This window comes from Coregonus clupeaformis, chromosome 7, assembly GCF_020615455.1.
Source record: "Coregonus clupeaformis isolate EN_2021a chromosome 7, ASM2061545v1, whole genome shotgun sequence".
In the NCBI taxonomy this organism is placed as follows: domain Eukaryota; kingdom Metazoa; phylum Chordata; class Actinopteri; order Salmoniformes; family Salmonidae; genus Coregonus; species Coregonus clupeaformis.
This window is the reverse complement of record NC_059198.1, coordinates 65,349,247-65,377,067: the sequence shown is the minus strand read 5'-3', so window position 1 is coordinate 65,377,067 and position 27,821 is coordinate 65,349,247. Positions and strand designations below refer to the sequence as shown.

Below are 27,821 nucleotides of genomic sequence, written 5' to 3'. Positions count from 1 at the left end.
TGGTTCAACCAGGTAACTATATCTACCTGTAACACCTACCTGGTTCAACCAGGTAACTATATCTACTTGAGAACGGAGTAGAAGACAATTTGTTGTTGTTCGCTGTAACATATGTACAATAAAGATGTATTCTATTCTGTAGCACCTACCTGGTTACAGGTAACCCACAGTATGTTCAGTTACCACCGGGTCAGGTAACATTTCCCCACAGTAGAGCTGTTGTCATTAACCCCTGGTCAGGTAACATTTCTCCACACTAGAGCAGTTGTCATTAACCCCTGGTCAGGTAACATTTCTCCACAGTAGAGCAGTTGTCATTAACCCCTGGTCAGGTAACATTTCCCCACACTAGAGCAGTTGTCATTAAACCCTGGTCAGGTAACATTTCCCCACACTAGAGCAGTTGTCATTAACCTCTGGTCAGGTAACATTTCCCCACACTAGAGCAGTTGTCATTAACCCCTGGTCAGGTAACATTTCTCCACAGTAGAGCTGTTGTCATTAACCCCTGGTCAGGTAACATTTCCCCACAGTAGAGCTGTTGTCATTAACCCCTGGTCAGGTAACATTCTCCACAGTAGAGCAGTTGTCATTAACCCCTGGTCAGGTAACATTTATCCACAGTAGAGCAGTTGTCATTAACCCCTGGTCAGGTAACATTTCTCCACAGTAGAGCAGTTGTCATTAACCCCTGGTCAGGTAACATTTCCCCACACTAGAGCAGTTGTCATTAACCCCTGGTCAGGTAACATTTCTCCACAGTAGAGCAGTTGTCATTAACCCCTGGAAGGACACAGTGCCTGCGGTAGTTAGTATTTCAGGCAGAGGAAATGACTAATCTTCATGTCACTGTCTGTCCCAACCTTTCCTCAGACCCCTTATTTCTGGCCCGTGCAGAAGTGGCCCGCTGAGGACATAGACTATGGTGGGTTTATCTTCTGGAGTGAAAGGAGAGTGAATGCCTAGTCACTGGCAGCTACTTATTTTTATGTTAAAAAAAACATTAGGGGGTTGATCAGCTTAAATATTGCAGATAGATTGTGGCTTCCATCAATGTAATTGTTTGCATCTTTTCCAATCCCCCATATATATGTTTTTTGTAAATATATATATATATATATATACAGTGAGGGAAAAAAGTATTTGATCCCCTGCTGATTTTGTACGTTTGCCCACTGACAAAGAAATTATCAGTCTATAATTTTAATGGTAGGTTTATTTGAACAGTGAGGGACAGAATAACAAGAAAAAAATCCAGAAAAACGCATGTCAAAAATGTTATAAATTGATTTGCATTTTAATGAGGGAAATAAGGATTTGACCCCCTCTCAATCAGAAAGATTTCTGGCTGCCAGGTGTCTTTTATACAGGTAACGAGCTGAGATTAGGAGCACACTCTTAAAGGGAGTGCTCCTAATCTCAGCTTGTTACCTGTATAAAAGACACCTGTCCACAGAAGCAATCAATCAATCAGATTCCAAACTCTCCACCATGGCCAAGACAAAAGAGCTCTCCAAGGATGTCAGGGACAAGATTGTAGACCTACACAAGGCTGGAATGGGCTACAAGACCATCGCCAAGCAGCTTGGTGAGAAGGTGACAACAGTTGGTGCGATTATTCGCAAATGGAAGAAACACAAAAGCACTGTCAATCTCCGTCAGCCTGGGGCTCCATGCAAGATCTCACCTTGTGGAGTTGCAATGATCATGAGAACGGTGAGGAATCAGCCCAGAACTACACGGGAGGATCTTGTCAATGATCTCAAGGCAGCTGGGACCATAGTCACCAAGAAAACAATTGGTAACACACTACGCCGTGAAGGACTGAAATCCTGCAGCGCCCGCAAGGTCCTCCTGCTCAAGAAAGCACATATACAGGCCTGTCTGAAGTGCCAATTAACATCTGAATGATTCAGAGGAGAACTGGGTGAAAGTGTTGTGGTCAGATGAGACCAAAATCGAGCTCTTTGGCATCAACTCAACTCGCCGTGTTTGGAGGAGGAGGAATGCTGCCTATGACCCCAAGAACACCATCCCCACCGTCAAACATGGAGGTGGAAACATTATGCTTTGGGGGTGTTTTTCTGCTAAGGGGACAGGACAACTTCACCGCATGAAAGGGAAGATGCATGGGGCCATGTACCGTCAAATCTTTGGTGAGAACCTCCTTCCCTCAGCCAGGGCATTGAAAATGAGTCGTGGATGAGTATTCCAGCATGACAATGACCCAAAACACACGGCCAAGGCAACAAAGGAGTGGCTCAAGAAGAAGCACATTAAGGTCCTGGAGTGGCCTAGCCAGTCTCCAGACCTTAATCCCATAGAAAATCTGTGGAGGGAGCTGAAGGTTTGAGTTGCCAAACGTCAGGCTCGAAACCTTAATGACTTGGAGAAGATCTGCAAAGAGGAGTGGGACAAAATCCCTCCTGAGATGTGTGCAAACCTGGTGGCCAACTACAAGAAACGTCTGACCGCTGTGATTGCCAACAAGGGTTTTGCCACCAAGTACTAAGTCATGTTTTGCAGAGGGGTCAAATACTTATTTCCCTCATTAAAATGCAAATCAATTTATAACATTTTTGACATGCGTTTTTCTGGATTTTTTTGTTGTTGTTATTCTGTCTCTCACTGTTCAAATAAACCTACCATTAAAATTATAGACTGATCATGTCTTTGTCAGTGGGCAAACATACAAAATCAGCAGGAGATCAAATACTTTTTTCCCTCACTGTATATATACAGTGGGGAGAACAAGTATTTGATACACTGCCGATTTTGCAGGTTTTCCTACTTACAAAGCATGTAGAGGTCTGTAATTTTTATCATAGGTACACTTCAACTGTGAGAGACGGAATCTAAAACAAAAATCCAGAAAATCACATTGTATGATTTTTAAGTAATTAATTTGCATTTTATTGCATGACATAAGTATTTGATACATCAGAAAAGCAGTACTTAATATTTGGTACAGAAACCTTTGTTTGCAATTACAGAGATCATACGTTTCCTGTAGGTCTTGACCAGGTTTGCACACACTGCAGCAGGGATTTTGGCCCACTCCTCCATACAGACCTTCTCCAGATCCTTCAGGTTTCGGGGCTGTCGCTGGGCAATACGGACTTTCAGCTCCCTCCAAAGATTTTCTATTGGGTTCAGGTCTGGAGACTGGCTAGGCCACTCCAGGACCTTGAAATGCTTCTTACGGAGCCACTCCTTAGTTGCCCTGGCTGTGTGTTTCGGGTCGTTGTCATACTGGAAGACCCAGCCACGACCCATCTTCAATGCTCTTACTGAGGGAAGGAGGTTGTTGGCCAAGATCTTGCGATCCATGGCCCCATCCATCCTCCCCTCAATACGGTGCAGTCATCCTGTCCCCTTGGCAGAAAAGCATCCCCAAAGAATGATGTTTCCACCTCCATGCTTCACGGTTGGGATGGTGTTCTTGGGATTGTACTCATCCTTCTTCTTCCTCCAAACACGGCGAGTGGAGTTTAGACCAAAAAGCTCTATTTTGGTCTCATCAGACCACATGACCTTCCCCCATTCCTCCTCTGGATCATCCAGATGGTCATTGGCAAACTTCAGATGGGCCTGGACATGCGCTGGCTTGAGCAGGGGGACCTTGCGTGCGCTGCAGGATTTTAATCCATGATGGCATAGTGTGTTACTAATGGTTTTCTTTGAGACTGTGGTCCCAGCTCTCTTCAGGTCATTGACCAGGTCCTGCCGTGTAGTTCTGGGCTGATCCCTCACCTTCCTCATGATCATTGATGCCCCACGAGGTGAGATCTTGCATGGAGCCCCAGACCGAGGGTGATTGACCGTCATCTTGAACCTCTTACATTTTCTAATAATTGCGCCAACAGTTGTTGCCTTCTCACGAAGCTGCTTGCCTATTGTCCTGTAGCCCATCCTAGCCTTGTGCAGGTCTACAATTTTATCCCTGATGGTCTTGGCCATTGTGGAGAGGTTGGAGTCTGTTTGATTGAGTGTGTGGACAGGTGTCTTTTAGACAGGTAACGAGTTCAAACAGGTGCAGTTAATACAGTTAATGAGTGGAGAACAGGAGGGCTTCTTAAAGAAAAACTAACAGGTCTGTGAGAGCCGGAATTCTTACTGGTTTGTAGGTGATAAAATACTTATGTCATGCAATAAAATGCACATGAATTACTTAAAAATCATACAATGTGATTTTCTGGATTTTTGTTTTAGATTCCGTCTCTCACAGTTGAAGTGTACATATGATAAAAATTACAGACCTCTACATGCTTTGTAAGTAGGAAAACCTGCAAAATCGGCAGTGTATCAAATACTTGTTCTCCCCACTATATATATATATACATATATATATATATATATATATATATACATATATATATATATATATATATATATATATATATATATATATATATATATATATATATATTTAATTTAATTTTAATTTTATTTTTTTATATATTTTCCTTCATTATGTTCCCCTAACCCTACCATCCCTCCCCTAATTAGAGTAAACTAATGGACAACAACACTTAGGCTTCTACTTCCAACTTATACATACTATATACATTTTACAGACACAGTATATTTTACAATTGTTCTCTTTTGTTTGTTTTTAATCCCATCCTTCAGCTACCCTGAACCCCTCCGATCTATCTCTGAAGACCATCCAGTTTTGATTTCTATTTGCCATATATTTTTCAACTGTGCTGTGATGTTTTACAAAAGTTCTGAACCTTTCTATTCTCATAGTTTCTACAGATTGTAAATTAAAGGTAAACATTTTTGCTAAGATAATTATTATATTATTGAATGATTGACTATGACTTTTCAAAAATATTGGCACGGGTGTTGTTAGGTTGAGGGCCGGCAAACCATGCCAACATATCCCCCAAACACTGGCTTCGAGGGCATTATCACTTTTATACAACGGGTTACCAACATATTCAAATAATGATTGTCATGTTTTCATAAAAAAAGTTATTTTGATTAATTTTATTCATACAATTTCATCCTTCCACAAAATATAGTCCCGACACAAATCAAAGGTTTATATCCAAGCCGGGTGGTCGTTCGTTCTATCCGTGTGAGGACAGAAGCTTGGAGAGTAGAAGCAAGTACAGGGAGTGAACATTTAACAGACATGAAACAAAACACGGACAGCGTCTGGACAGGGGAAACATAACGACATTAACGCTGACTCCGGGATCACAACTGAGGAACAGACAGATATAGGGGAGGTAATTAAACAGTGATGAAGTCCAGGTGAGTCCAATGAAGCGCAGATACGCGTTACGATGGTGACTAACCGTTGCCCCCGCACATTGACTCTGTACCGGTACCCCCTCTATATAGCCTCCCTACTGTTATTTGTTATTTTACTGCTGCTCTTTTTAATTATTTGCTATTTTTATTTATCTATTTTTTACTTAACTGCATTGTTGGTTAAGGGCTTGTAAGTAGGCATTTCACTGTAAGGTCTACACCTGTTGTATTCGGCGCATGTGGCAAATACAATTTTATTTAAGGTGTGTAATGATGGGCAGCCTGGCGTGACAATCGGTTTGGTTGCTAGAGACGCAACCCAGTAGTTCAGTCTTTTTGTTCTGTATCTATGGACGCGACCCAGTCATTCAGTCTTTTTGTTCTGTATCTATGGACGCGACCCAGTCATTCAGTCTTTTTGTTCTGTATCTATGGACGCGACCCAGTCATTCAGTCTTTTTGTTCTGTATCTATGGACGCGACCCAGTCATTCAGTCTTTTTGTTCTGTATCTATGGACGCGACCCAGTCATTCAGTCTTTTTGTTCTGTATCTATGGACGCGACCCAGTCATTCAGTCTTTTTGTTCTGTATCTATGGACGCGACCCAGTCATTCAGTCTTTTTGTTCTGTATCTATGGACGCGACCCAGTCGTTTGTTCTAAATGTTCCATTGCCATATTGGTTGGCAACGTTCTTATCTCTTGCTTGCTAGCTAGCCAACTACGGCTAACTTACAGACAGTCACGTCATAAAGTGCAGCCAGAGTAGCTGCATTTGCATTTGTTTAAGCTGTTTTCTAGTGACATTTATTTGGATACATCCATAACAATGTGTTAATGATGCGCGATTTCGCCTGGCATAGAAAATGTGCTCTCTCGTCAGGACAGTGTTGTTCAGAGGAGCTAGCCAACAACACAGCTAACACAATCACTTCAAACTGAAGCTGGAAAGACTGCAAACTAGCTGCACTTGGTTTCATTTGACCTGTTTTCAATTGACATTTCTTTGTATATATCCATAAAAATGATGCCAGCTGATTCATGATTTCGACTGGCTGAGAAACGCTGCCTGCCTGTCTGTCTCATCCCCACTCATTCATTACTATGGGACAGCTGGAGATCAAATTTGATATTGAAACAATGTTGCAAATGTCGGAGAGACTGACAGCAAGGTTTATACAAATCTCCTCTGTTGAAAACTCAATTTTAGTCTAAAAGAAATGTGAGATAATGTCTAGATGCTTTTTATAGTGGAGATCAAGTTAATAAATTGCCTGGTTGGGCTGATGAGACAGTGGATTGCGCAGTCAGATGGAACAGAGTAAATAGGCATTTTCACGTCATAGATTTAGCTGGTGGTAACTTGTGGAATAGACACCGTCTGGAATGCGGTTTTAACCAATCAGCATTCAGGATTAGACCCACCTGTTGTATAACATTTAATCATTTCTGCAATTGGTAACACACTACGCTGTGCGTTACCAATAAATAGGCCTGTTAAATCTTTTTTTTTTTTCTCCTATAATTTAAAAAACAAGTCGCTAGGTGTAGGCAAGGCCATAAGCAAATAGGTAAACTGGGATATGACTAAAGAGTTAATCAGAGTGATTTTTCCACAAATAGACAGCTATTTTCCTTTCCATGGTAGCAAGATCTTATCTATTTTTGCTAACTTTCTATTAAAATGTATTGTGGTGAGATCATTTCTTTCTTTCGGTATATGAATACTGAGTATGTCCACTTCACCATCAGACCATTTTATTGGTAAACTACACGGTAATGTAAAAGTTGTATTTTTTAGTGATCCAATACGTAATATATTGCACATATCATAATTTGGTTGTAATCCAGAGAGATTCGAAAAAAATATCTAGATCCTCTATGAGGCTGTGGAGGGATCCAAATTGTGGATTTAAAAGAAAACATGAATCATCAGTGTACGATTACATCTTTGTTTTTAAGCCCTGTCAGCTACTTCTTAGTGTGATTGTTGTTTCAGCTAGTTAAGATAGTGATACAATAACATTCTGAGTCACATGATCTCACCTAGACAAGCTGATGATGTATTAACTCAGTTTTCTGCACCTGGCTGAGGTAAAGATGTGGTAAATAACGTATCGTATACTTCCTCTCTCCCTAAAGCCATCTACCTGGCCAGGAGAAACATCCGGAAGAAGGGGATGCTGGAGCCCTATGAGCAGGTACTGCAGGTGTAAAAAAAAAGAAGGAAAAAAATGCATATCTTAAATAAATCCCGCTGACTACGACTGTGATATGTGGTTGTCTCACCTAGCTATCTCTGGATAAGAGTGTCTGCTATATGACTAACATGTTCATGTTAGGTACAGTAGCTCTCTCACCCATAATGCTATAGTGCTACTGGTGTTGGTTATATTCTGTTGTCTGGGGGGGGTTCCAAAGCAGGATGGAGGAGCTAGATATTTCTTCATACATGTATCTGTCATTTTTACTTCGGTGGATTTGTCGTCTGTCTATTTGACATTAGATACTTTAGTCAAACATCTGTTGTTTTCAACAGCAACACTACGACAACCTCCACAAATGGATGAACCCCAAGTGGGATTTCATCGTGATGCAGGCTACAGAACAGTACAAGTATGTAACCGTCTGTTGTCTGACGTCTGTTGTCTGTTTATGTGTTGGTAGGGACCCACACGGTGTGCAGGCTTTTGTTCCAGACCAGCACTAACATGCCTGATTCACCTAATCAAGAGCTGTGTGATTATTTGAAATAGGTGTGTTAGTGCTTGGATGAATAAAAGCCTGCACACCCAGTGGGTCCCCAAGACCAAGTGTGATTCAATAGTGACCTGGCTTTCTGTCTCCTGTATCTATCTCCTTTCCCATGTCTGTCTCTCTGTCTCCTGTCTGTCTCTCTGTCTGTCTCTCCCATGTCTCTCTGTCTCCTGTATGTCTCTCTGTCTCCTATCTGTCTCTCCTGTGTCTCTCTGTCTCCTGTCTGTCTCTCTCTCCTGTCTGTCTCTCCCATGTCTCTCTGTCTCCTGTCTGTCTCTCTGTCTCCTGTCTGTCTCTCCCATGTCTCTCTGTCTCCTGTATGTCTCTCCTGTGTCTCTCTGTCTCCTATCTGTCTCTCCTGTGTCTCTCTGTCTCCTGTCTGTCTCTCTCTCCTGTCTGTCTCTCCCATGTCTCTCTGTCTCCTGTCTGTCTCTCTGTCTCCTGTCTGTCTCTCCCATGTCTCTCTGTTTCCTGTATGTCTCTCCCGTGTCTCTCTGTCTCCTGTCTGTCTGTCTCTCCCGTGTCTGTCTCTCCCGTGTCTGTCTCTCCCGTGTCTGTCTGTCTCGTGTCTGTCTGTCTCGTGTCTGTCTGTCTCCTGTCTGTCTGTCTCTCCTGTCTCCTGTCTGTCTCCTGTCTGTCTGTCTGTCTCTCCCCTGTCTGTCTCCTGTCTGTTTCCGTGTGTGTGTCAGGGCTAATAAGGAGAGGAAGAAGCCAGACAGAGTGGTGTTGGACTGTCAGGAGAGAGCCTACTGGATAATACACAGGCCACCAGTGAGTTCAGACCTACCAGAGAGTGTGTGTGTGTGCGTGTGTGTGTGTGTGTACACATGGAAAGGATATTGTTCCTGTCAGTCTATGAAGTCCATAGTGTCTAGTCCTGCTCTCTCTCCATTCACTGTGACCCTGTTTCGTGATGGAATTTACTCTGACCCCTCTGTAATGTTCGATGCGGCAGTAAACAGCTCAGAGGCAAGTATATCCTTTTAGGTTATTTAATGGCGAACTCACTTGAATAGTTACTGCAATGGGGCTTCTCTGCTAAACGGCTACATGACTAATGACAAGTTAAGTTCACGGTCATATCCCTACGCAGGTTACTCTAGTGATAGTTGTATCACTCAGTAGTGTTAATACGTGTCACATAGGAACTATATCAGCTCACATCTTCCCTCATTTTAGTCTTTAGACCTGTATGAGACCTCTGAGACCTGTAATGTTATTACATTACCAAAAATAAAAACAAGCTTCTCTCGTCTGTCAATGACATAATACTATGCCCCGGATCAATAACAAACAAACATTTTTTTTTTCTCAACAATACTTTTCTTTCAACACAAGTCTCTTTCTTTTCAGTGTTCCGTCTTAACTTGAACTTTGAACTAATGACTGCTGGCTGCACTACCAGTTTCCTGCATGGAGATGCTGAGGGTTATTCTGCCTCACTCTCACCATGAGGCCATGGCCCAGACAGACAGAACAGCAACACCAGCAGAGATACAGGACCTGAAACCTCTTCAGAACTAGACGTCTAATGGGCTCAGTCCAGTCTTTATTACACACTGGGTGGTAGTGAACCAGTACATGTCACGTTCGTTGATGAACTGGTCAGACCAAGGCGCAGCGTGATATGCATACATGTTATTTAGAACCGAATAAACAACTACAAAACAACAAACGAAACGTGAAATCCTAGGTACACAAACAACATACCTAACACGGAACAAGATCCCACAACCCACTAGTGCCAATAGGCTGCCTAAGTATGGTCCCCAATCAGAGACAACGAGCGACAGCTGCCTCTGATTGGGAACCACACCGGCCAACATAGATCTAGAACAGGGGTGTCAAACTCATTTTAGCTCAGGGGCCACATGGAGGAAAATCTATTCCCAAGTGGGCCGGACCGGAAAAATCATGGTATATATAACTTAAAAACAACAACTTCAGATTGTTTTCTTTGTTTTAATACGATCAACATACAACATAAAGCTGGAGCCTGAGGACAGTGTGTCCAAAATAGTACAAGCACAACATCACTATTAATCATAAAACACGTCAAGTTTATTTGAAAATTCTAAAGAAAAAGAACACACAAATACACAATGCCTCAGTGATTAACAGAACTGTTTCACAGATCACATAACTATATCAGGGTGTCATTTCTCAGGCAGAAATGTAGATAAAAATAATGAAATCCTGTTCCCCAAACAAGTGCAAGAACCACAGAGTCAAGAATAGGTTAAATATACAAATAAAATAAAATCAATTAAAAACAATAGCACATCAACATAAAAACATATAAACATAAATCTGAAAGCGTTGCTCAAACTCCCGTAACAGTCCCGTTATTTTATCTTTGAACCGCTTCATGTCTGCCACATGTTGGGTCGCGCACACATTTTTCAGACAGGGGAAGTGAGCTGCATCACCACCGGCAAGTTGCGTCTCCCACAATGACAGCTTCAACTTGAAAGAACGTATGCTGTCATAATACTGCGTGACAACTTTGTTGCGCCCTTGCAGCTGTTTGTTCAAGTTATTCAGGTGCTCTGTAACATCCACCATAAATGCAAGGTCCTGCATCCATTCTGCGGAATGAAATTCTAACACTGGTTTGCCCTTTTCTTCCATGAACTGTTCAATTTCTTCTCGTAAATCAAAGAAACGCCTCAGCACAGCACCTCGGCTTAACCATCTTACCTCAGTGTGGTGTGGCAGGCCATAGATGTGGTCTTTCTCTCTGAGAAGGCTGTCAAACTGACGGTGATTCAGGCTTCTGGATCGGATGAAATTAACAGTTTGGATGACCACCTTCATGACGTTATCCATCTTTAATGACTTGCAACACAAAGCCTCCTGGTGCAAAATACAGTGAAAAGTCAAAAAATCACGTCCTCTATATGCAGATTGCACTTTCTCTCTGAACTTTGTCACAACGCCTGCTTTTTTCCCGATCATTGAGGGCGCACCATCTGTAGCCAGGCTGACAGCGCGGGACCAGTCCACTCCGACCCTGTCCAGCGCGCCGACGAGTGCGGTAAAAATATCAGCTGCTGTCGTTGTATCTGTCATCGGCACCAACTCCACGAACTCCTCGGTGACGGTCAATGTGTCATCAACTCCGCGGATGAAAATGGCCAGTTGTGCAACATCTGTAATGTCCGTGCTTTCATCAATTGCAACCGAAAACGCAATAAAGGACTTTACTTTTTGCTTCAACTGGCTGTCCAAATCCACTGAAAGATCGGAAATCCTGTCTGCAACTGTGTTTCTTGTCAGGCTGATATTTGCAAAAGCCTGCCGCTTTTCAGGGCACACAATCTCCGCTGCCTTCATCATGCATGTTTTTACAAATTCACCCTCACTAAATGGTTTTGAAGCCACTGCGATTTCATTAGCAATGAGGTAGCTAGCTTTCACTGCAGCGTCACTGATGTCTCGGCTGTGAGTAAACACAGACTGCTGTTTCTTCAGACCCGCCAACAGTTCATTCACCTTCTCTCATCTCCGCTGTCCTTGAAAGTTGTCATATTTGTCGGCATGAAGACTCACATAGTGGCGACGAAGGTTATATGCTTTCAGCACTGCAACATGCTCTGAACACACCAAACATACAGCTTTCCCATTCAATTCCGTGAATAAATAGGATGACCATTTTTCTTGAAACACTCTGCACTCTGCGTCCACTTCTCTCTTTTTTGACAGAGACATATTGGGGCAATGAGGGTGCCAAAGCACATAATGTTAAAAGTAGAAGCCGTAATAAATATCGCGGGCAAAACAAAGTAGCTCATTGGCTGCACGTGCTTGACCTACTTGCTCTGCCCCGGTATAAACAGTTTGCTTGCTTAACACAATTGCTATTGCGCCATCCAGTGGACGCAATTGGAACAACAGTTTATTTTATTGAAAAATTGCAGCGCATTTCTATACTTTACAATTTTTTTTATTTTTTATTATTATTATTTTTTTTAAATCATCTCGCAGGCCGGATTAAACCCGTTTGCGGGCCTGATCCGGCCCGCGGGCCGGACGTTTGACACCCCTGATCTAGAACATACTAGATCCAAAACATAGAAAATACAACATAGAAAATCACACCCTGACTCAACAAATAAGAGTCCCCAGAGTCAGGGCGTGACAGTACATGGGAACTAACAGGTGTCATCAGTGGAACATTTGGAGAACATCACCAAGGACTATGTGTGATGTAACAGAACACATGTAAAAAGATATAAGGTGATTTTTAGGACATGGGAAAATCAAACCTGTTAGCCAGTTCAGGTAGGCCTCCGCACTACAGCAAGAAACTAGGAGGGGTGCTTGACAACACTGACGGAAATCCAACAAAAGGGCTTACCAGGAAAAACTTCCAAAAGGACTAATCGAGGCAGAAAGGAGTTGGAGCATGTTCAAGTAGCTTCCAGTTGGCTCATTCATCCCCCCTCCTCTCCCCTGTAACTATTCCTCAGGTCGTTGCTGTAAAAGAGAATGTGTTCTCAGTCAACCTACCTGGTAAATAAGCGTTAATTAAATACAAGTAATATAATGTTCTCATTCAAAATGAACTATGATTGATGATGTTGGTGCCAGATCTGTTTGGGAAAAAAATCGGTATGCACATTGGAGACCATTAACAATGCAAAATGATCGTATGTCAGTTGATGTTTCTTGCTGAGTTTTCCCAGTTCCTTATCCAGGGGTCTGTGCTCCAGACTGTGTAGATGATATGTGGAGGTACAGCACACCAGACTGACTAAAGAGGTGCTTGGTCTGTCCACAGCGCCGGACACACAGCGCCATGGACTACGGACTGGACCGTCTCATTGACCCCAATGCAGAGGAGGTAAAAGGTGAGTACTGTGCTGTCTGAGACATTTCCCTTGGAAAACAGAGTGTGTCCCAAATGGCACCCTGTGCGTTATACACTGAGTGTACAAAACATTAAGGACACCTTCCTAATATTGAGTCGCCCCCTCCCCTTTGTCCTCAGAACAGCCTCAATTCGTCGGGGCATGGATTCTACAATGTGTTGAAAGCGTTCCACAGGGATGCTGGCCCATGTTGACTCCAATGCTTCCCACAGTTGTGTCAAGTTGGCTGGATGTCCTTTGGGTGGTGGATCGTTCTTGATACACACAGGAAACTGTGTATCAAGCGTGAAAAACATATTGAAGAACAATCTGGCATTAATCCGGCACAGCCAGAAGAGGACTGGCCACCCCTCAGAGCCTGGTTCCTCTCTAGGTTTCTTCCTAGGTTCCTGCCTTTCTAGGGAGTTTTTCCTAGCCACCGTGCTTCTACATCTGCATTGCTTGCTGTTTGGGGTTTTAGGCTGGGTTTCTGTATAAGCACTTTGTGACATCTGCTGATCTAAAAAGGGCTTTATAAATACATTTGACTTGACTTGAAAAACGCAGCAGGCAGGTATCTTTTGTCTTGCCCATTCACCCTCTGAATAGCAAACACACAGCCCATGTCTCAATTGTCTCAAGGCTTAAAAATCCTTCTTTAACCTGTCTCCTCCCCTTCATCTACACTCATTGAAGTGGATTTAACAAGTGACATCAATAAGGGATCATATCTTTCACCTGGATTCACCTGGTCAGTCTATGTCATGGACAGAGCAGGTGTTCTTAAATGTTTTGTACACTCAGTGTGTAGGCATTACGGTGTCGTTTGGGAAGCATCCTTGTTATCTCAATAGGATTTCATTTTGCACTTCCGGGTTTGAGGTTAAAATAAAAGAGTTTGACGTTCGAAGGGGGTGGAACTATGTTGAAGAGCTGTTGTAACGTAATCTCCCATAGGTAGATTCTGCGTGGTTTTCGTCACTGGTTATTTGGACGTATCAGGATTGGGCGAAAGCAGTGCTTGATTTGCCTCGAGTGCTTTGAACGTGTGCCCACGCAGATCGGGGGGGCTATTGCGGGGGTGTAGACTTTGCTAGACCGGATATATCAGTTTCTAACATGTATGAACACAGACGTTCACGCAGCTGACCAAATTATGTACGATTCTACGATTATGTACGATTTTAGTTAGAGATTAGTTGTAATGTGGTGAAATTCCTTCCCTTGTCATATTTAAATTTGACATTTTTGTCATTTAGCAGACACTCTTATCCAGAGCGACTTACAGGAGCAATTAGGGTTAAGTGCCTTGCTCAAGGGCACATCAACAGATATTTCACCTAATTGGCTCGGGATTCGAAACGGCTACCTTTCTGTTACTGGCCCAACACTCTTAACCGCTAGGCTACCTGCCACCTCATATGTCATCTCCCCACCAGTCTGAGATTAAGAGATGTGGGAGAGTGAAGCGAGAGATTATGCAGATTACACAGATCCACAAAGATTTCAAAAAACAAACCCAATTTTGATAAACTCCCTTATCTACTGGGTGAAATACCACAGTGTGCCATCACAGCAGCAAGATTTGTGACCTGTTGCCACAAGAAAAGGTCAACCAGTGAAGAACAAACACCATTGTAAATACAACCCATATTTATGCTTATTTATTTTCCCTTTTGTACTTTAACTATTTGCACATTGTTACAACACTGTATATATACATAATATGACATTTTAAATGTCTTTATTCTTTTGGAACTTTTATGAGTGTAATGTTTACTGTTAATTTTTATTGTTTATTTCACTTTTGTTTATTATCTACTTCACTTGCTTTGGCAATGTTAACATATGTTTCCCATGCCAATGAAGCCCTTAAATTGAATTTGAAATGTAATTGGGAGAGTGAAGAGGGAGAGAGAGAGTAGCTGTGTTAGAACCACCTGCTTCTCAGAGCTCAGAACATTACTGAGAATTAGCAGGGAGGCTACTACAGTACAGTACTCTCTCTACCTCTCTACCTCTCTCTCTCTCCCTCTCTCTCTACCTCTCTCTACCTCTCTCTCAATTCAATTCAATTCAATTTCAATTTAAGGGCTTTATTGGCATGGGAAACGTGTGTTAACATTGCCAAAGCAAGTGAAGTAGATAGTAAACAAAAGTGAAATAAACAATAAATATTAACAGTAAACATTACACTCAGAAGTTTCAAAAGAATAAAGACATTTCAAATGTCATATTATGTATATATACAGTGTTGTAACAATGTGCAAATAGTTAAAGTACAAATGGGAAAATAAATAAACATAAATATGGGTTGTATTTACAATGGTGTTTGTTCTTCACTGGTTGCCCTTTTCTTGTGGCAACAGGTCACAAATCTTGCAGCTGTGATGGCACACTGTGGTTTTTCACCCAGTAGATAAGGGAGTTTATCAAAATTGGGTTTGTTTTCGAATTCTTTGTGGATCGCTGTAATCTGAGGGAAATATGTGTCTCTAATATGGTCATACATTTGGCAGGAGGTTAGGAAGTGCAGCTCAGTTTCCACCTCATTTTGTGGGCAGTGTGCACATAGCCTGTCTTCTCTTGAGAGCCAGGTCTGCCTACGGCGACCTTTCTCAATAGCAAGGCTATGCTCACTGAGTCTGTACATAGTCAAAGCTTTCCTTAAGTTTGGGTCAGTCACAGTGGTCAGGTATTCTGCCACTGTGTACTCTCTGTTTAGGGCCAAATAGCATTCTAGTTTGCTCAGTTTTTTTGTTTGTTCTTTCCAATGTGTCAAGTAATTCTCTTTTTGTTTTCTCATGATTTGGTTGGGTCTAATTGTGTTGTTGTTGTTGTTGTCCTGGGGCTGTGTGGGGTCTGTTTGTGTTTGTGAACAGAGGCCCAGGACAAGCTTACTTAGGGGACTCTTCTCCACGTTCATCTCTCTGTAGGTGATGGCTTTGTTATTGAAGGTTTGGGAATCGCTTCCTTTTAAGTGGTTATAGAATTTAACGGCTCTTTTCTGGATTTTGATAATTAGCGGGTATTGGCCTAATTCTGCTCTGCATGCATTATTTGGTGTTTTACGTTGTACACGGAGGATGTTTTTGCAGAATTCTGCATGCAGAGTCTCAATTTGGTGTTTGTCCCATTTTGTGAATTCTTGGTTGGTGAGCGGACCCCAGACCTCAGAACCATAAAGGGCAATGGGTTCTATAACTGATTCAAGTATTTTTAGCCAGATCCTAATTGGTATGTCAAATTTTATGTTCCTTTTGATGGCATAGAAGGCCCTTCTTGCCTTGTCTCTCAGATCGTTCACAGCTTTGTGGAAGTTACCTGTGGCGCTGATGTTTAGGCCGAGGTATGTATAGTTTTTTGTGTGCTCTAGGGCAACGGTGTCTAGATGGTATTTGTGGTCCTGGCAACTGGACCTTTTTTGGAACACCATTATTTGTGTCTTACTGAGATTTACTGTCAGGGCCCAGGTCTGACAGAATCTGTGCAGAAGATCTAGGTGCTGCTGTAGGCCCTCCTTGGTTGGTGACAGAAGCACCAGATCATCAGCAAACAGAAGACATTTGACTTCAGATTCTAGTAGGGTGAGGCCGGGTGCTGCAGACTGTTCTAGTGCCCTCGCCAATTCGTTGATATATATGTTGAAGAGGGTGGGGCTTAAACTGCATCCCTGTCTCACCCCACGGCCCTGTGGAAAGAAATGTGTGTGTTTTTGCCAATTTTAACCGCACACTTGTTGTTTGTGTACATGGATTTTATAATGTCGTATGTTTTTCCCCCAACCCCACTTTCCATCAATTTGTATAGCAGACCCTCATGCCAAATTGAGTCAAAAGCTTTTTTGAAATCAACAAAGCATGAGAAGACTTTGCCTTTGTTTTGGTTTGTTTGTTTGTCAATTAGGGTGTGCAGGGTGAATACGTGGTCTGTCGTACGGTAATTTGGTAAAAGCCAATTTGACATTTGCTCAGTACATTGTTTTCACTGAGGAAATGAACTAGTCTGCTGTTAATGATAATGCAGAGGATTTTCCCAAGGTTGCTGTTGACGCATATCCCACGGTAGTTATTGGGGTCAAATTTGTCTCCACTTTTGTGGATTGGGGTGATCAGTCCTTGGTTCCAAATATTGGGGAAGATGCCAGAGCTAAGGATGATGTTAAAGAGTTTAAGTATAGCTAATTGAAATTTGTGGTCTGTATATTTTATCATTTCATTGAGGATAACATCAACACCACAGGACTTTTTGGGTTGGAGGGTTTGTATTTTGTCCTGTAGTTCATTCAATGTAATTGGAGAATCCAGTGGGTTCTGGTAGTCTTTAATAGTTGATTCTAAGATTTGCATTTGATCATGTATATGTTTTTGCTGTTTGTTCTCTGTTATAGGGCCAAAAAGATTGGAGAAGTGGTTTACCCATACATCTCCGTTTTGGATAGATAGCTATTCGTGTTGTTGTTTGTTTAGTGTTTTCCAATTTTCCCAGAAGTGGTTAGAGTCTATGGATTCTTCAATTACATTGAGCTGATTTCTGACATGCTGTTCCTTCTTTTTCCGTAGTGTATTTCTGTATTGTTTTAGTGATTCACCATAGTGAAGGCGTAGGCTCAGGTTTTCTGGGTCTCTATGTTTTTGGTTGGATAGGTTTCTCAATTTCTTTCTTCGGTTTTTGCATTCTTCATCAAACCATTTATCACTGTTATTACTTTTCTTTGGTTTTCTGTTAGAGATTTTTAGATTTGATAAGGAAGCTGAGAGGTCAAATATACTGTTTAGGTTTTCTACTGCCAAGTTTACACCTTCACTATTACAGTTTTGTCCAGGAAGTTGTCTAGAATGGATTGAATTTGTTGTTTCCTAATTGTTTTTTGGTAGGTTTCAACACTACTTTCCTTCCATCTATAGCATTTCTTAATATTATTCAGTTCCTTTGGCTTTGATGCCTCATGATTGAGTATTGCTCTGTTCAAGTAGACTGTGATTTTGCTGTGGTCTGATAGGGATGTCAGTGGGCTGACTGTGAACGCTCTGAGAGACTCTGGGTTGAGGTCAGTGATAAAGTAGTCTACAGTACTACTGCCAAGAGATGAGCTATAGGTGTACCTACCATAGGAGTCCCCTCGAAGCCTACCATTGACTATGTACATACCCAGTGTGCGACAGAGCTGCAGGAGTCGTGACCTGTTTTTGTTGGTTATGTTGTCGTAGTTGTGCCTAGGGGGGCATATGGGGGAGGGAATGCTGTCACCTCCAGGTAGGTGTTTGTCCCCCTGTGTGCTGAGGGTGTCAGGTTCTTTTTCAGGTTCATTTAGGTCGCCACAGACTAGTACATGTCCCTGGGTCTGGAAATGATTGATTTCCCCCTCCAGGATGGAGAAACTGTCTTCATTAAAGTATGGGGATTCTAGTGGGGGGATATAGGTAGCACACAGGAGGACATTTTTCTCAGTTGAGATAATTTCCTTTTGAATTTCTAACCAAATGTAAAATGTTCTCTCTCTCTCTCTACCTTTCTCTCTACCTCTCTACCTCTCTACCTCTCTACCTCTCTCTCTACCCCTCTCTCTCTACCGCTCTCTCTACCTCTACCTCTCTCAACCTCTCTCTCTCTCTCTCTCTCTCTCTCTCTCTCTCTCTCTCTCTCTCTACCTCTCCCTCTCAATTCAATTTCAATTTAAGGGCTTTATTGGCATGGGAAATGTATGTTAACATTGCCAGAGCAAGTGAAGTAGATAGTAAACAAAAGTGAAATAAACAATAAAAATTACAATAACAATTACACTCAGAAGTTCCAAAAGAATAAAGACATTTAAAATGTCATTATGTCTATATACAGTGTTGGAACAATGTGCAAATAGTTAAAGTACAAATGGGAAAATAATAAACTACCTCTCTACCTCTCTCTCTCTCTACCTCTCTCTCTATCTCTACCTCTCTCTCTCTACCTCTCTCTCTACCTCTCTACCTCTCTCTTTACCTCTCTCTCTCTATCTCTACCTCTTTACCTCGCTCTCTACCTCCCTCTCTACCTCTCTCTCTCTACCTCTCTACCTCTCGCTCTCTGTTCTCTACCTCTCTCACCGTTCTCTCTCTCTACCTCTCTCTCTACCTCTCTCTCTCTCTCTACCTACCTCTCTCTCTCTATCTACCTCTCTCTCTGTTCTTCATTTGACAGTTTGTTGTGTTGTCTCTTCCTTCCATGCAGATTCTATTCCATCTCATCCTTCACCTGTTGTCGAGAGGAGGGGTTATACACACACACAACACACAACACACACACACCTTCACTCTTTCTGCCCAAATATGCCTGTTACCATGCAGATTTAGCTTATTGTGTTGTAGCCTGTGACTGTGGTGTTAGACCCAGTGTGTACTGTGTAGCCCGCTTACGAGAGAGATTGTGTGTGTGTGTGTGAGTGTGTGTATGTGAGAGAGTTTGTGAGTGTGTGTGTGTGTGTGTGTGTGTGTGTGTGTGTGTGTGTGTGTGTGTGTTTAGCTGTTCTGTTGTGACTTTAGATAGCAGTGGAACAGAAGAGCCCAGCCTGTAATAACAAGCTGTTGTTCTGTCTTATTGTTTATCAGGTGTTAACCTACGACATGGTCAGGAGAACCGTAAGACATCATACATACTTCTACACTGGAATACTTGAATATCCCAATGCACTCAATTTGATGTTTGTGTGGAAAATACATTACGAAATTACAGACATATCATTTATCTCCTCTTTCTCTCCTCCTCCTCTCTCCCTCTCCTCCTCTCTCCTTCCTCCCTCTCCTCTCTCCCTCCTCTCCTCCTTATTTATCCCCCTCTCTCCTCCTCTCCTCCGTATTTATCCCCCTCTCCTCCTCTCCTCCTTATTTATCCCCCTCTCTCCTCCTCTCCTCCTTATTTATCCCCCTCTCTCCTCCTCTCCTCCTTATTTCTCCTCCTCTCCTCCTTATTTATCCCCCAATCCCCTCCTCTCCTCCTTATTTATCCCCCTCTCTCCTCCTCTCCTCCTTATTTATCCCCCAATCCCCTCCTCCTTATTTATCCCCCTCTCTCCTCCTCTCCTCTCTCCTGCTACCCAGAACATTTTCCTTACACAAGCCCTAATGAGGTCAGCTGTCAAATCGTCTGTGTCCCTCACAGCGTAAGTCCTTCTCAATACACTTCGCCGATTGATTGATAGGTTGTGTTTGTGTGTGTGGTGTGGTCATTTGATTCATGAATTGATTGGCTGAATGACTGATGGACTGACTGACTGATTGAGACCAGTAACATTAATGTTGTGTTCAGAAGTGTAAGACCTGTTCAAAATAAAAGAAACCCCAACGTTACAGTATAATGAGAGTTAGAAGTTATTTTACTGTACAGCACCAGTCAAAGGTTTGGACACACCTACTCATTCAAGGGTTTTTCTTTATTTTTACTATTTTCTACATTGTAGAATAATAGTGAAGACATCAAAACTATGAAATAACACATATGGAATCAGGTAGTAACCAAAAAAGTGTTAAACAAATCAAAATATATGTTATATTTGATATTCTTCAAATAGCCACCCTTTGCCTTGATGACAGCTTTGCACACTCTTGGCATTCTCTCAAGCAGCTTCAACTGGAATGCTTTTCCAACAGTCTTGAAAGTTCCCACATATGCTGAGCACTTGTTGGCTGCTTTTCCTTCACTCTGCGGTCCAACTCATCCCAAACCATCTCAATTGGGTTGAGCTCGGGTGATTGTGGAGGCCAGGTCATCTGATGCAGCACTCCATCACTCTCCTTCTTGGTCAAATAGCCCTTACACAGACTGGAGGTGTGTTGGGTCATTGTCCTGTTGAAAAACAAATGATAGTCCCACTAAGCGCAAACCAGATGGGATGGCGTATCGCTGCAGAATGCTGTGGTAGCCATGCTGGTTAAGTGTGCCTTGAATTCTAAATAAATCACAGACAGTGTCACCAGCAAAGCACCATCACACCTCCTCCTTCATGCTTCACAGTGGGAACCACACATGTGGAGATCATCCGTTCACCTACTTTGCGTCTCACAAAGACACTGCGGTTGGAACCAAAAATCTCCAATTTGGACTCATCAGACCAAAGGACAGATTTCCACCGGTCTAATGTCCATTGCTCGTGTTTCTTGGCCCAAGCAAGTCTCTTCTTCTTATTGGTGTCCTTTAGTAATGGTTTATTTGCAGCAATTCGACCATGAAGGCCTGATTCACGCAGTCTCCTCTGAACAGTTGATGTTGAGATGTGTCTGTTACTTGAACTCTGTGAAGCATTTATTTGGGCTGCAATCTGAGGTGCAGTTAACTCTAATGAACGTATCCTCTGCAGCAGAGGTAACTCTGGGTCTTCCTTTCCTGTGGACCATAATATGAACTTGGTCTTTTCCCAAATTGGGCTATCTTCTGTATACCACCCCTAACTTGTCACAACACAACTGATTGGCTCAAACGCATTAAGGAAAGAAATTCCACAAATTAATTTTTAACAAGGCACACCTGTTAATTGAAATGCATTCCAGGTGACTACCTCATGAGGCTGGTTGAGAGAATGCCAAGAGTGTGCAAAGCTGTCATCAAGGCAAAGGGTGGCTATTTGAAGAATCTCAAATATAAAATATACACTGCTCAAAAAAATAAAGGGAACACTTAAACAACACAATGTAACTCCAAGTCAATCACACTTCTGTGAAATCAAACTGTCCACTTAGGAAGCAACACTGATTGACAATAAATGTAACATGCTGTTGTGCAAATGGAATAGACAACAGGTGGAAATTATAGGCAATTAGCAAGACACCCCCAATAAAGGACTGTTTTTTCAGGTGGTGACCACAGACCACTTCTCAGTTCCTATGCTTCCTGGCTGATGTTTTGGTCACTTTTGAATGCTGGCGGTGCTTTCACTCTAGTGGTAGCATGAGACGGAGTCTACAACCCACACAAGTGGCTCAGGTAGTGCAGCTCATCCAGGATGGCACATCAATGCGAGCTGTGGCAAGGTTTGCTGTGTCTGTCAGCGTAGTGTCCAGAGCATGGAGGTGCTACCAGGAGACAGGCCAGTACATCAGGAGACGTGGAGGAGGCCGTAGGAGGGCAACAATCCAGCAGCAGGACTGCTACCTCCGCCTTTGTGCAAGGAGGAGCAGGAGGAGCACTGCCAGAGCCCTGCAAAATGACCTCCAGCAGGCCACAAATGTGCATGTGTCTGCTCAAACGGGCTCAGGAGACCATCCGCCACCTCATCAGGGGCATGCCCAGGCGTTGTAGGGAGGTCATACAGGCACGTGGAGGCCACACACACTACTGAGCCTCATTTTGACTTGTTTTAAGGACATTACATCAAAGTTGGATCAGCCTGTAGTGTGGTTTTCCACTTAAATGTTGAGGGTGACTCCAAATCCAGACCTCCATGGGTTGATAAATTTGATTTCCATTGATAATTTTTGTGTGATTTTGTTGTCAGCACATTCAACTATGTAAAGAAAAAAGTATTTAATAAGATTATTTCATTCATTCAGATCTAGGATGTGTTATTTTAGTGTTCCCTTTATTTTTTTGAGCAGTGTATTTTGATTTGTTTAACACTTTTTTGGTTACTACATGATTCCATATGTGTTATTTCATAGTTTTGATGTCTTCACTATTATTCTACAATGTAGAAAATAGTAAAAATAAAGAAAAACCCTGGAATGAGTAGGTGTGTCCAAACTTTTGACTGGTACTGTATATATGATTATTTTGGGGATGACAACATAGGATGAAGATTCACAACGTTTATGTTCCCTCTGTTCTCCTTAGCTTTGTCAAGTACGTGACAAGCCACCACAACCACGACCCGTTCCTGACAACCCCTGTCCCTAGCAACCCCTGGATAACGGACAGTGATGAGTTCTGGCAACTCAACTCAAGAAGGTACGTTCTGGCAACTGAACTCAAGAAAGTATTTTCTGTCAATTGAACACAGGTGCACAGTTTTGCTCCAGCCCAGTAGAAATACACTTGATTCTACTGATCAAAGTCTTGATTGAAGATCATGATGATTTCATTACAATCTGCCCCCCCCCCCTTCTCTCTCTCTCCCCCTCTCTCTCTCTCCCTCAGTGTGGACACCCCCACTAAGTTGAGTGTGGAGCGTTGGGTCCTGAGCTTCTGGGAGCTGATCAGTGACCCTCGAGGCAGAGTCGACTTCAAGCTCTTCCTCAAGAAGGAGCACAGTGGTCAGTACACACACACACTCGTTCTCAATTAGTTTTTCCTCGATTCCTTGTGTCCTGTCTCCTGGCCTCCTCAAAGCGTACTGGGTGAAAAGATCAAAAGTTCCACCAACTGAGGACGCAAGGGATTGAGGAAAGATTAATTGAAAATTGCACCCTATGTTGTGCACTGTGTAGGGAAAAGTAGTGCACTGTGTAGGGAAAAGGGTGCCATTTCATTTCGGATGCAACCTGTGGTTTACCTTGCATGCTGTGGAATGCAGCTCAGCTAACCTAGCATTATGTCTGTGTGTGTGTGCATACGTGTGCTTTCTGTGTGTGTGTGTGTGTACAGCGGAGAACATGGCGTTCTATGAGGCAGCTGAGGAAATGAGATGGGGAGCGGCATCTGCTATTCCAGAGAAGTCCCAGTTCATCTTCAAGTGAGTTACACTGGAGAATGTGTGAGAGAGAGAGAGAGAGAGAGTTGCTGCTTGGTTTTTAACCTCTGTGTGTGTGTGTGTGTGCAGCACCTTCCTGAAACCCGGAGCTCCTAGATGGATCAACATTGATGGTCGTACCATGGGGCTGACAGTGAAGGGACTGGTTGTTCCTCACCGCTACGTCCTCGACGCTGCCCAGACACACATCTTCCTGCTCATGAAGAAGGTGTGTGTTGTGTATTAGTCCCTCCAAACAGAGGGGTCAGGCTCATTCATCACACCAGCATAGTTCACTGAACTACCTCAGTTACACAGCTAACGCACAATAAACAAAGGCTACAGTTAGCTGTTTTTTTTTAGCTGTTAGCTAAATAATATACAGTTATTTGTCATAATGCACAGCTGGAATGCAAGATTGTGTGGCCGTTCCATAACGTCAGAATGAGGAATTGGCGTGCTCAACTCAAAAGTTTGTAGTAACGAAAAGTCTTTGGGTGCCGGGCATCCACTGGAAAAAAGGAAAACCCTGCACTCACTGAAATATTATTCTAGTTGTAATGCATTTTTATTTATTTGCAGCAGAGGTGCTGCAAAAAAAATACATTAAAACTTAAAGCTTTCATAATGTCCCCTCCTCTGTCTCTGTCCCAGGATATCGTCTACCACTACCTCAAGTCTCCAGTCCACAAAGATATGTTTCATAATGTCCCCTCCTCTGTCTCTGTCCCAGGATATCGTCTACCACTACCTCAAGTCTCCAGTCCACAAAGACATGTTTCATAATGTCCCCTCCTCTGTCTCAGGATACCTTCTACCACTACCTCAAGTCTCCAGTCCACAAAGACATGTTTCATAATGTCCCCTCCTCTCTCTGTCCCAGGATACCTTCTACCGCTACCTCAAGTCTCCAGTCCACAAAGACATGCAGAAGAGGGCTCTGGTCCCGGCCCCTCATGTCTTCACGTAAGATGCTGCAGGATATTCTGCACCCACACAATATAATTGTTTATTGGACTGTACATTCACCTGTCTCTACCAAGCAATTTCTAGACAAAGTTCATAGAGCTAATATCATGTGTGTGTGGTTGCATCGCTCTTCTTTTACAAGAGACATTCAGCTACTCTTGGAGGAACGTGGACATTCAAGAAAAGCAGTGGTCTTGATATGCAACATGAATCTGATCAACGCTCACCTCTTGTCTCCTTCCTCCTCTCTCTCTTCCTCCCCCCCCCTCTCCAGTGATGCCCAGTTGGAGGCCAATGCGAGGAATCGTAACCCAGGCATCAGCCCCATCATCCTGTGGCAGCAGGAGGAGGAGGAGAAGGCAGCAGCAGCTGTTGCTGCCAGGCCCATTGACGTCAAAGCCATGATGGCCACCAACAAGCTGGACAGGAAGTAGAGAGAGCCCAGGGCATCATGGGAAATGGTTTTCACACACTGTTGCTGGTATTGTGGCCCATTCCTCCTGCAGTGCCAGACGTGTCCCCCTGCTTAAGCCAGTACATGTCCAGGCCCGTCTGAAGTTTGCTAGAGTGCATTTGGATGATCCAGAAGAGGATTGGGAGAATACCATATGGTCAGATGAAACCAAAATATAACTTTTTGGTAAAAACTCAACTCGTCGTGTTTGGAGGACAAAGAATGCTGAGTTGCATCCAAAGAACACCATACCTACTGTGAAGCATGGGGGTGGAAACATCATGCTTTGGGGCTGTTTTTCTGCAAAGGGACCAGGACGACTGATCCGTGTAAAGGAAAGAATGAATGGGGCCATGTATCGTGAGATTTTGAGTGAAAACCTCCTTCCATCAGCAAGGGCATTGAAGATGAAACGTGGCTGGGTCTTTCAGCATGACAATGATCCCAAACACACCGCCCGGGCAACGAAGGAGTGGCTTCGTAAGAAGCATTTCAAGGTCCTGGAGTGGCCTAGCCAGTCTCCAGATCTCAACCCCATAGAAAATCTTTGGAGGGAGTTGAAAGTCCGTGTTGCCCAGCGACAGCCCCAAAACATCACTGCTCTAGAGGAGATCTGCATGGAGGAATGGGCCAAAATACCAGCAACAGTGTGTGAAAACCTTGTGAAGACTTACAGAAAACGTTTGACCTGTGTCATTGCCAACAAAGGGTATATAACAAAGTATTGAGAAACTTTTGTTATTGACCAAATACTTATTTTCCACCTTAATTTGCAAATAAAATCATAAAAAATCCTACAATGTGATTTTCTGGATTTTTTTTTCTCATTTTGTCTGTCATAGTTGACGTGTACCTATGATGAAAATTACAGGCCTCTCATCTTTTTAAGTGGGAGAACTTGCACAATTGGTGGCTGACTAAATACTTTTTTCCCCCACTGTATACACTACCAGTCAAAAGTTTGACACACCTACTCATTCAAGGGTTTTTGTTTATTTTTACTATTTTTTACATTGTAAAATAACACATATGGAATCATGTAGTAACCAAAAAAGTGTTAAACAAATCAAAATATCTTTTATATTTGAGATTCTTCAAAGTAGCCACCCTTTGCTTTGATGACAGCTTTGCACACTCTTGGCATATTAAGATACTATATCAAATGGATAATTATGCTGTAATGGATAATTATATACATCTAGAAGAGCTATAAATGTACAGAGTAGAGTGATATAAGATAAACTGTATAACTGTACTTCGAAGAGAAATAGCTAGCCAGAGAAAAGTTATTGTTACCACAGTCTGCAGCCAGAGATAGAGAACAGTTATTGTTACCACAGTCTGCAGCCAGAGATGGATAACAGTTATTGTTACCACAGTCTGTAGCCAGAGATGGATAACAGTTATTGTTACCACAGTCTGTAGCCAGAGATAGAGAACAGTTATTGTTACCACAGTCTGTAGCCAGAGATGGATAACAGTTATTGTTACCACAGTCTGTAGCCAGAGATAGAGAACAGTTATTGTTACCACAGTCTGCAGCCAGAGATAGAGAAAAGTTATTGTTACCACAGTCTGTAGCCAGAGATGGATAACAGTTATTGTTACCACAGTCTGTAGCCAGAGATGGATAACAGTTATTGTTACCAGTCTGCAGCCAGAGATGGAGAACAGTTATTGTTACCACAGTCTGTAGCCAGAGATAGAGAACAGTTATTGTTACCACAGTCTGCAGCCAGAGATAAGTTATTGTTACCACATTCTGCAGCCAGAGATAGATAAGTTATTGTTACCAGTCTGCAGCCAGAGATAAGTTATCGTCACCACAGTCTGCAAAAGTTAATATTATATGTGCGTGTTTGTAAGTCTCACAACTCTGTATAAGGAGGTGTATTGTTCATGTCTTTGACATACAGTAGCTTGCAAAAGTATTCACCCCCTTCAGCATTTTTCCTATTTTGTTGCCTTACAACTTGGAATTTTAATGGATTTTTTAGGGGTTTGTATCATTTGATTTACACAACATGCCTAGCACTTTGAAGATGAAAAATATTTTTTGTGAAACAAACAAGAAATAAGACAATAAAACAGAACTTGAGCGTGCATAACTATTCACCCCCCCCAAAGTCAATACTTTGTAGAGCCACCTTTTGCAGCAATTACAGCTGCAAGTCTCTTGGGGTATGTCTCTATATGCTTGGCACATCTAGCCACTGGGATGTTTGCCCATTCTTCAAGGCAAAACTGCTCCAGCTCCTTGAAGTTGGATGGGTTCCGCTGGTGTACAGCAATCTTTAATTCATACCACAGATTCTCAATTGGATTGAGGTCTGGGCTTTGACTAGGCCCTTCCAAGACATTTAAATGTTTCCCCTTAAACCACTCGAGTGTTGCTTTAGCAGTATGCTTAGGGTCATTGTCCTGCTGGAAGGTGAACCTCCGTCCCAGTCTCAAATCTCTGGAAGACTGAAACAGGTTTCCCTCAAGAATTTCCCTGTATTTAGCGCCATCCATCATTCCTTCAATTCTGACCAGTTTCCCATTCCCTGCCGATGAAAAACATCCCCACAGCATGATGCTGCCACCATGCTTCACTGTGGGGATGGTGTTCTCGGGATGATGAGAGGTGTTGGGTTTGCGCCAGACATAGCGTTTTCCTTGATGGCCAAAAAGCTCAATTTGACCAGAGTACCTTCTTCCATATGTTTGGGGAGTCTCCCACATGCCTTTTGCTTATTTATTTCTTCAAGAAATGGCTTTTTTCTGGCCACTCTTCCATTAAGCCTAGCTCTGTGGAGTGTACGGCTTAAAGTGGTCCTATGGACAGATACTCCAATCTCCCCTGTGGAGCTTTGCAGCACATTCAGGGTTATCTTTGGTCTCTTTGTT

At 42.7% G+C, this 27,821-nt stretch overlaps 1 protein-coding gene across 2 annotated transcripts in view; it reads left to right on the top strand.

Annotated features, from left to right (window-relative positions):
* Positions 1 to 25,012, top strand: part of LOC121569988 (regulator of G-protein signaling 9-like) — a 28,782-nt gene extending 3,770 nt beyond the window's left edge. For both annotated transcript variants that reach the window (XM_041881395.1, XM_041881394.1), the window contains exons 6-18: positions 874 to 925; positions 7,409 to 7,467; positions 7,806 to 7,882; positions 8,713 to 8,794; positions 12,807 to 12,869; positions 19,461 to 19,490; positions 19,950 to 20,011; positions 22,675 to 22,788; positions 22,978 to 23,093; positions 23,425 to 23,512; positions 23,600 to 23,738; positions 24,393 to 24,475; positions 24,753 to 25,012. In XM_041881395.1, coding sequence (XP_041737329.1) covers positions 874 to 925; positions 7,409 to 7,467; positions 7,806 to 7,882; positions 8,713 to 8,794; positions 12,807 to 12,869; positions 19,461 to 19,490; positions 19,950 to 20,011; positions 22,675 to 22,788; positions 22,978 to 23,093; positions 23,425 to 23,512; positions 23,600 to 23,738; positions 24,393 to 24,475; positions 24,753 to 24,912 — 1,125 coding nt within the window. In that variant the 3' untranslated portion in view covers positions 24,913 to 25,012. The remainder of the gene's footprint in view (positions 1 to 873; positions 926 to 7,408; positions 7,468 to 7,805; positions 7,883 to 8,712; positions 8,795 to 12,806; positions 12,870 to 19,460; positions 19,491 to 19,949; positions 20,012 to 22,674; positions 22,789 to 22,977; positions 23,094 to 23,424; positions 23,513 to 23,599; positions 23,739 to 24,392; positions 24,476 to 24,752) is intronic.
* Positions 25,013 to 27,821: the final 2,809 nt, after the last annotated feature.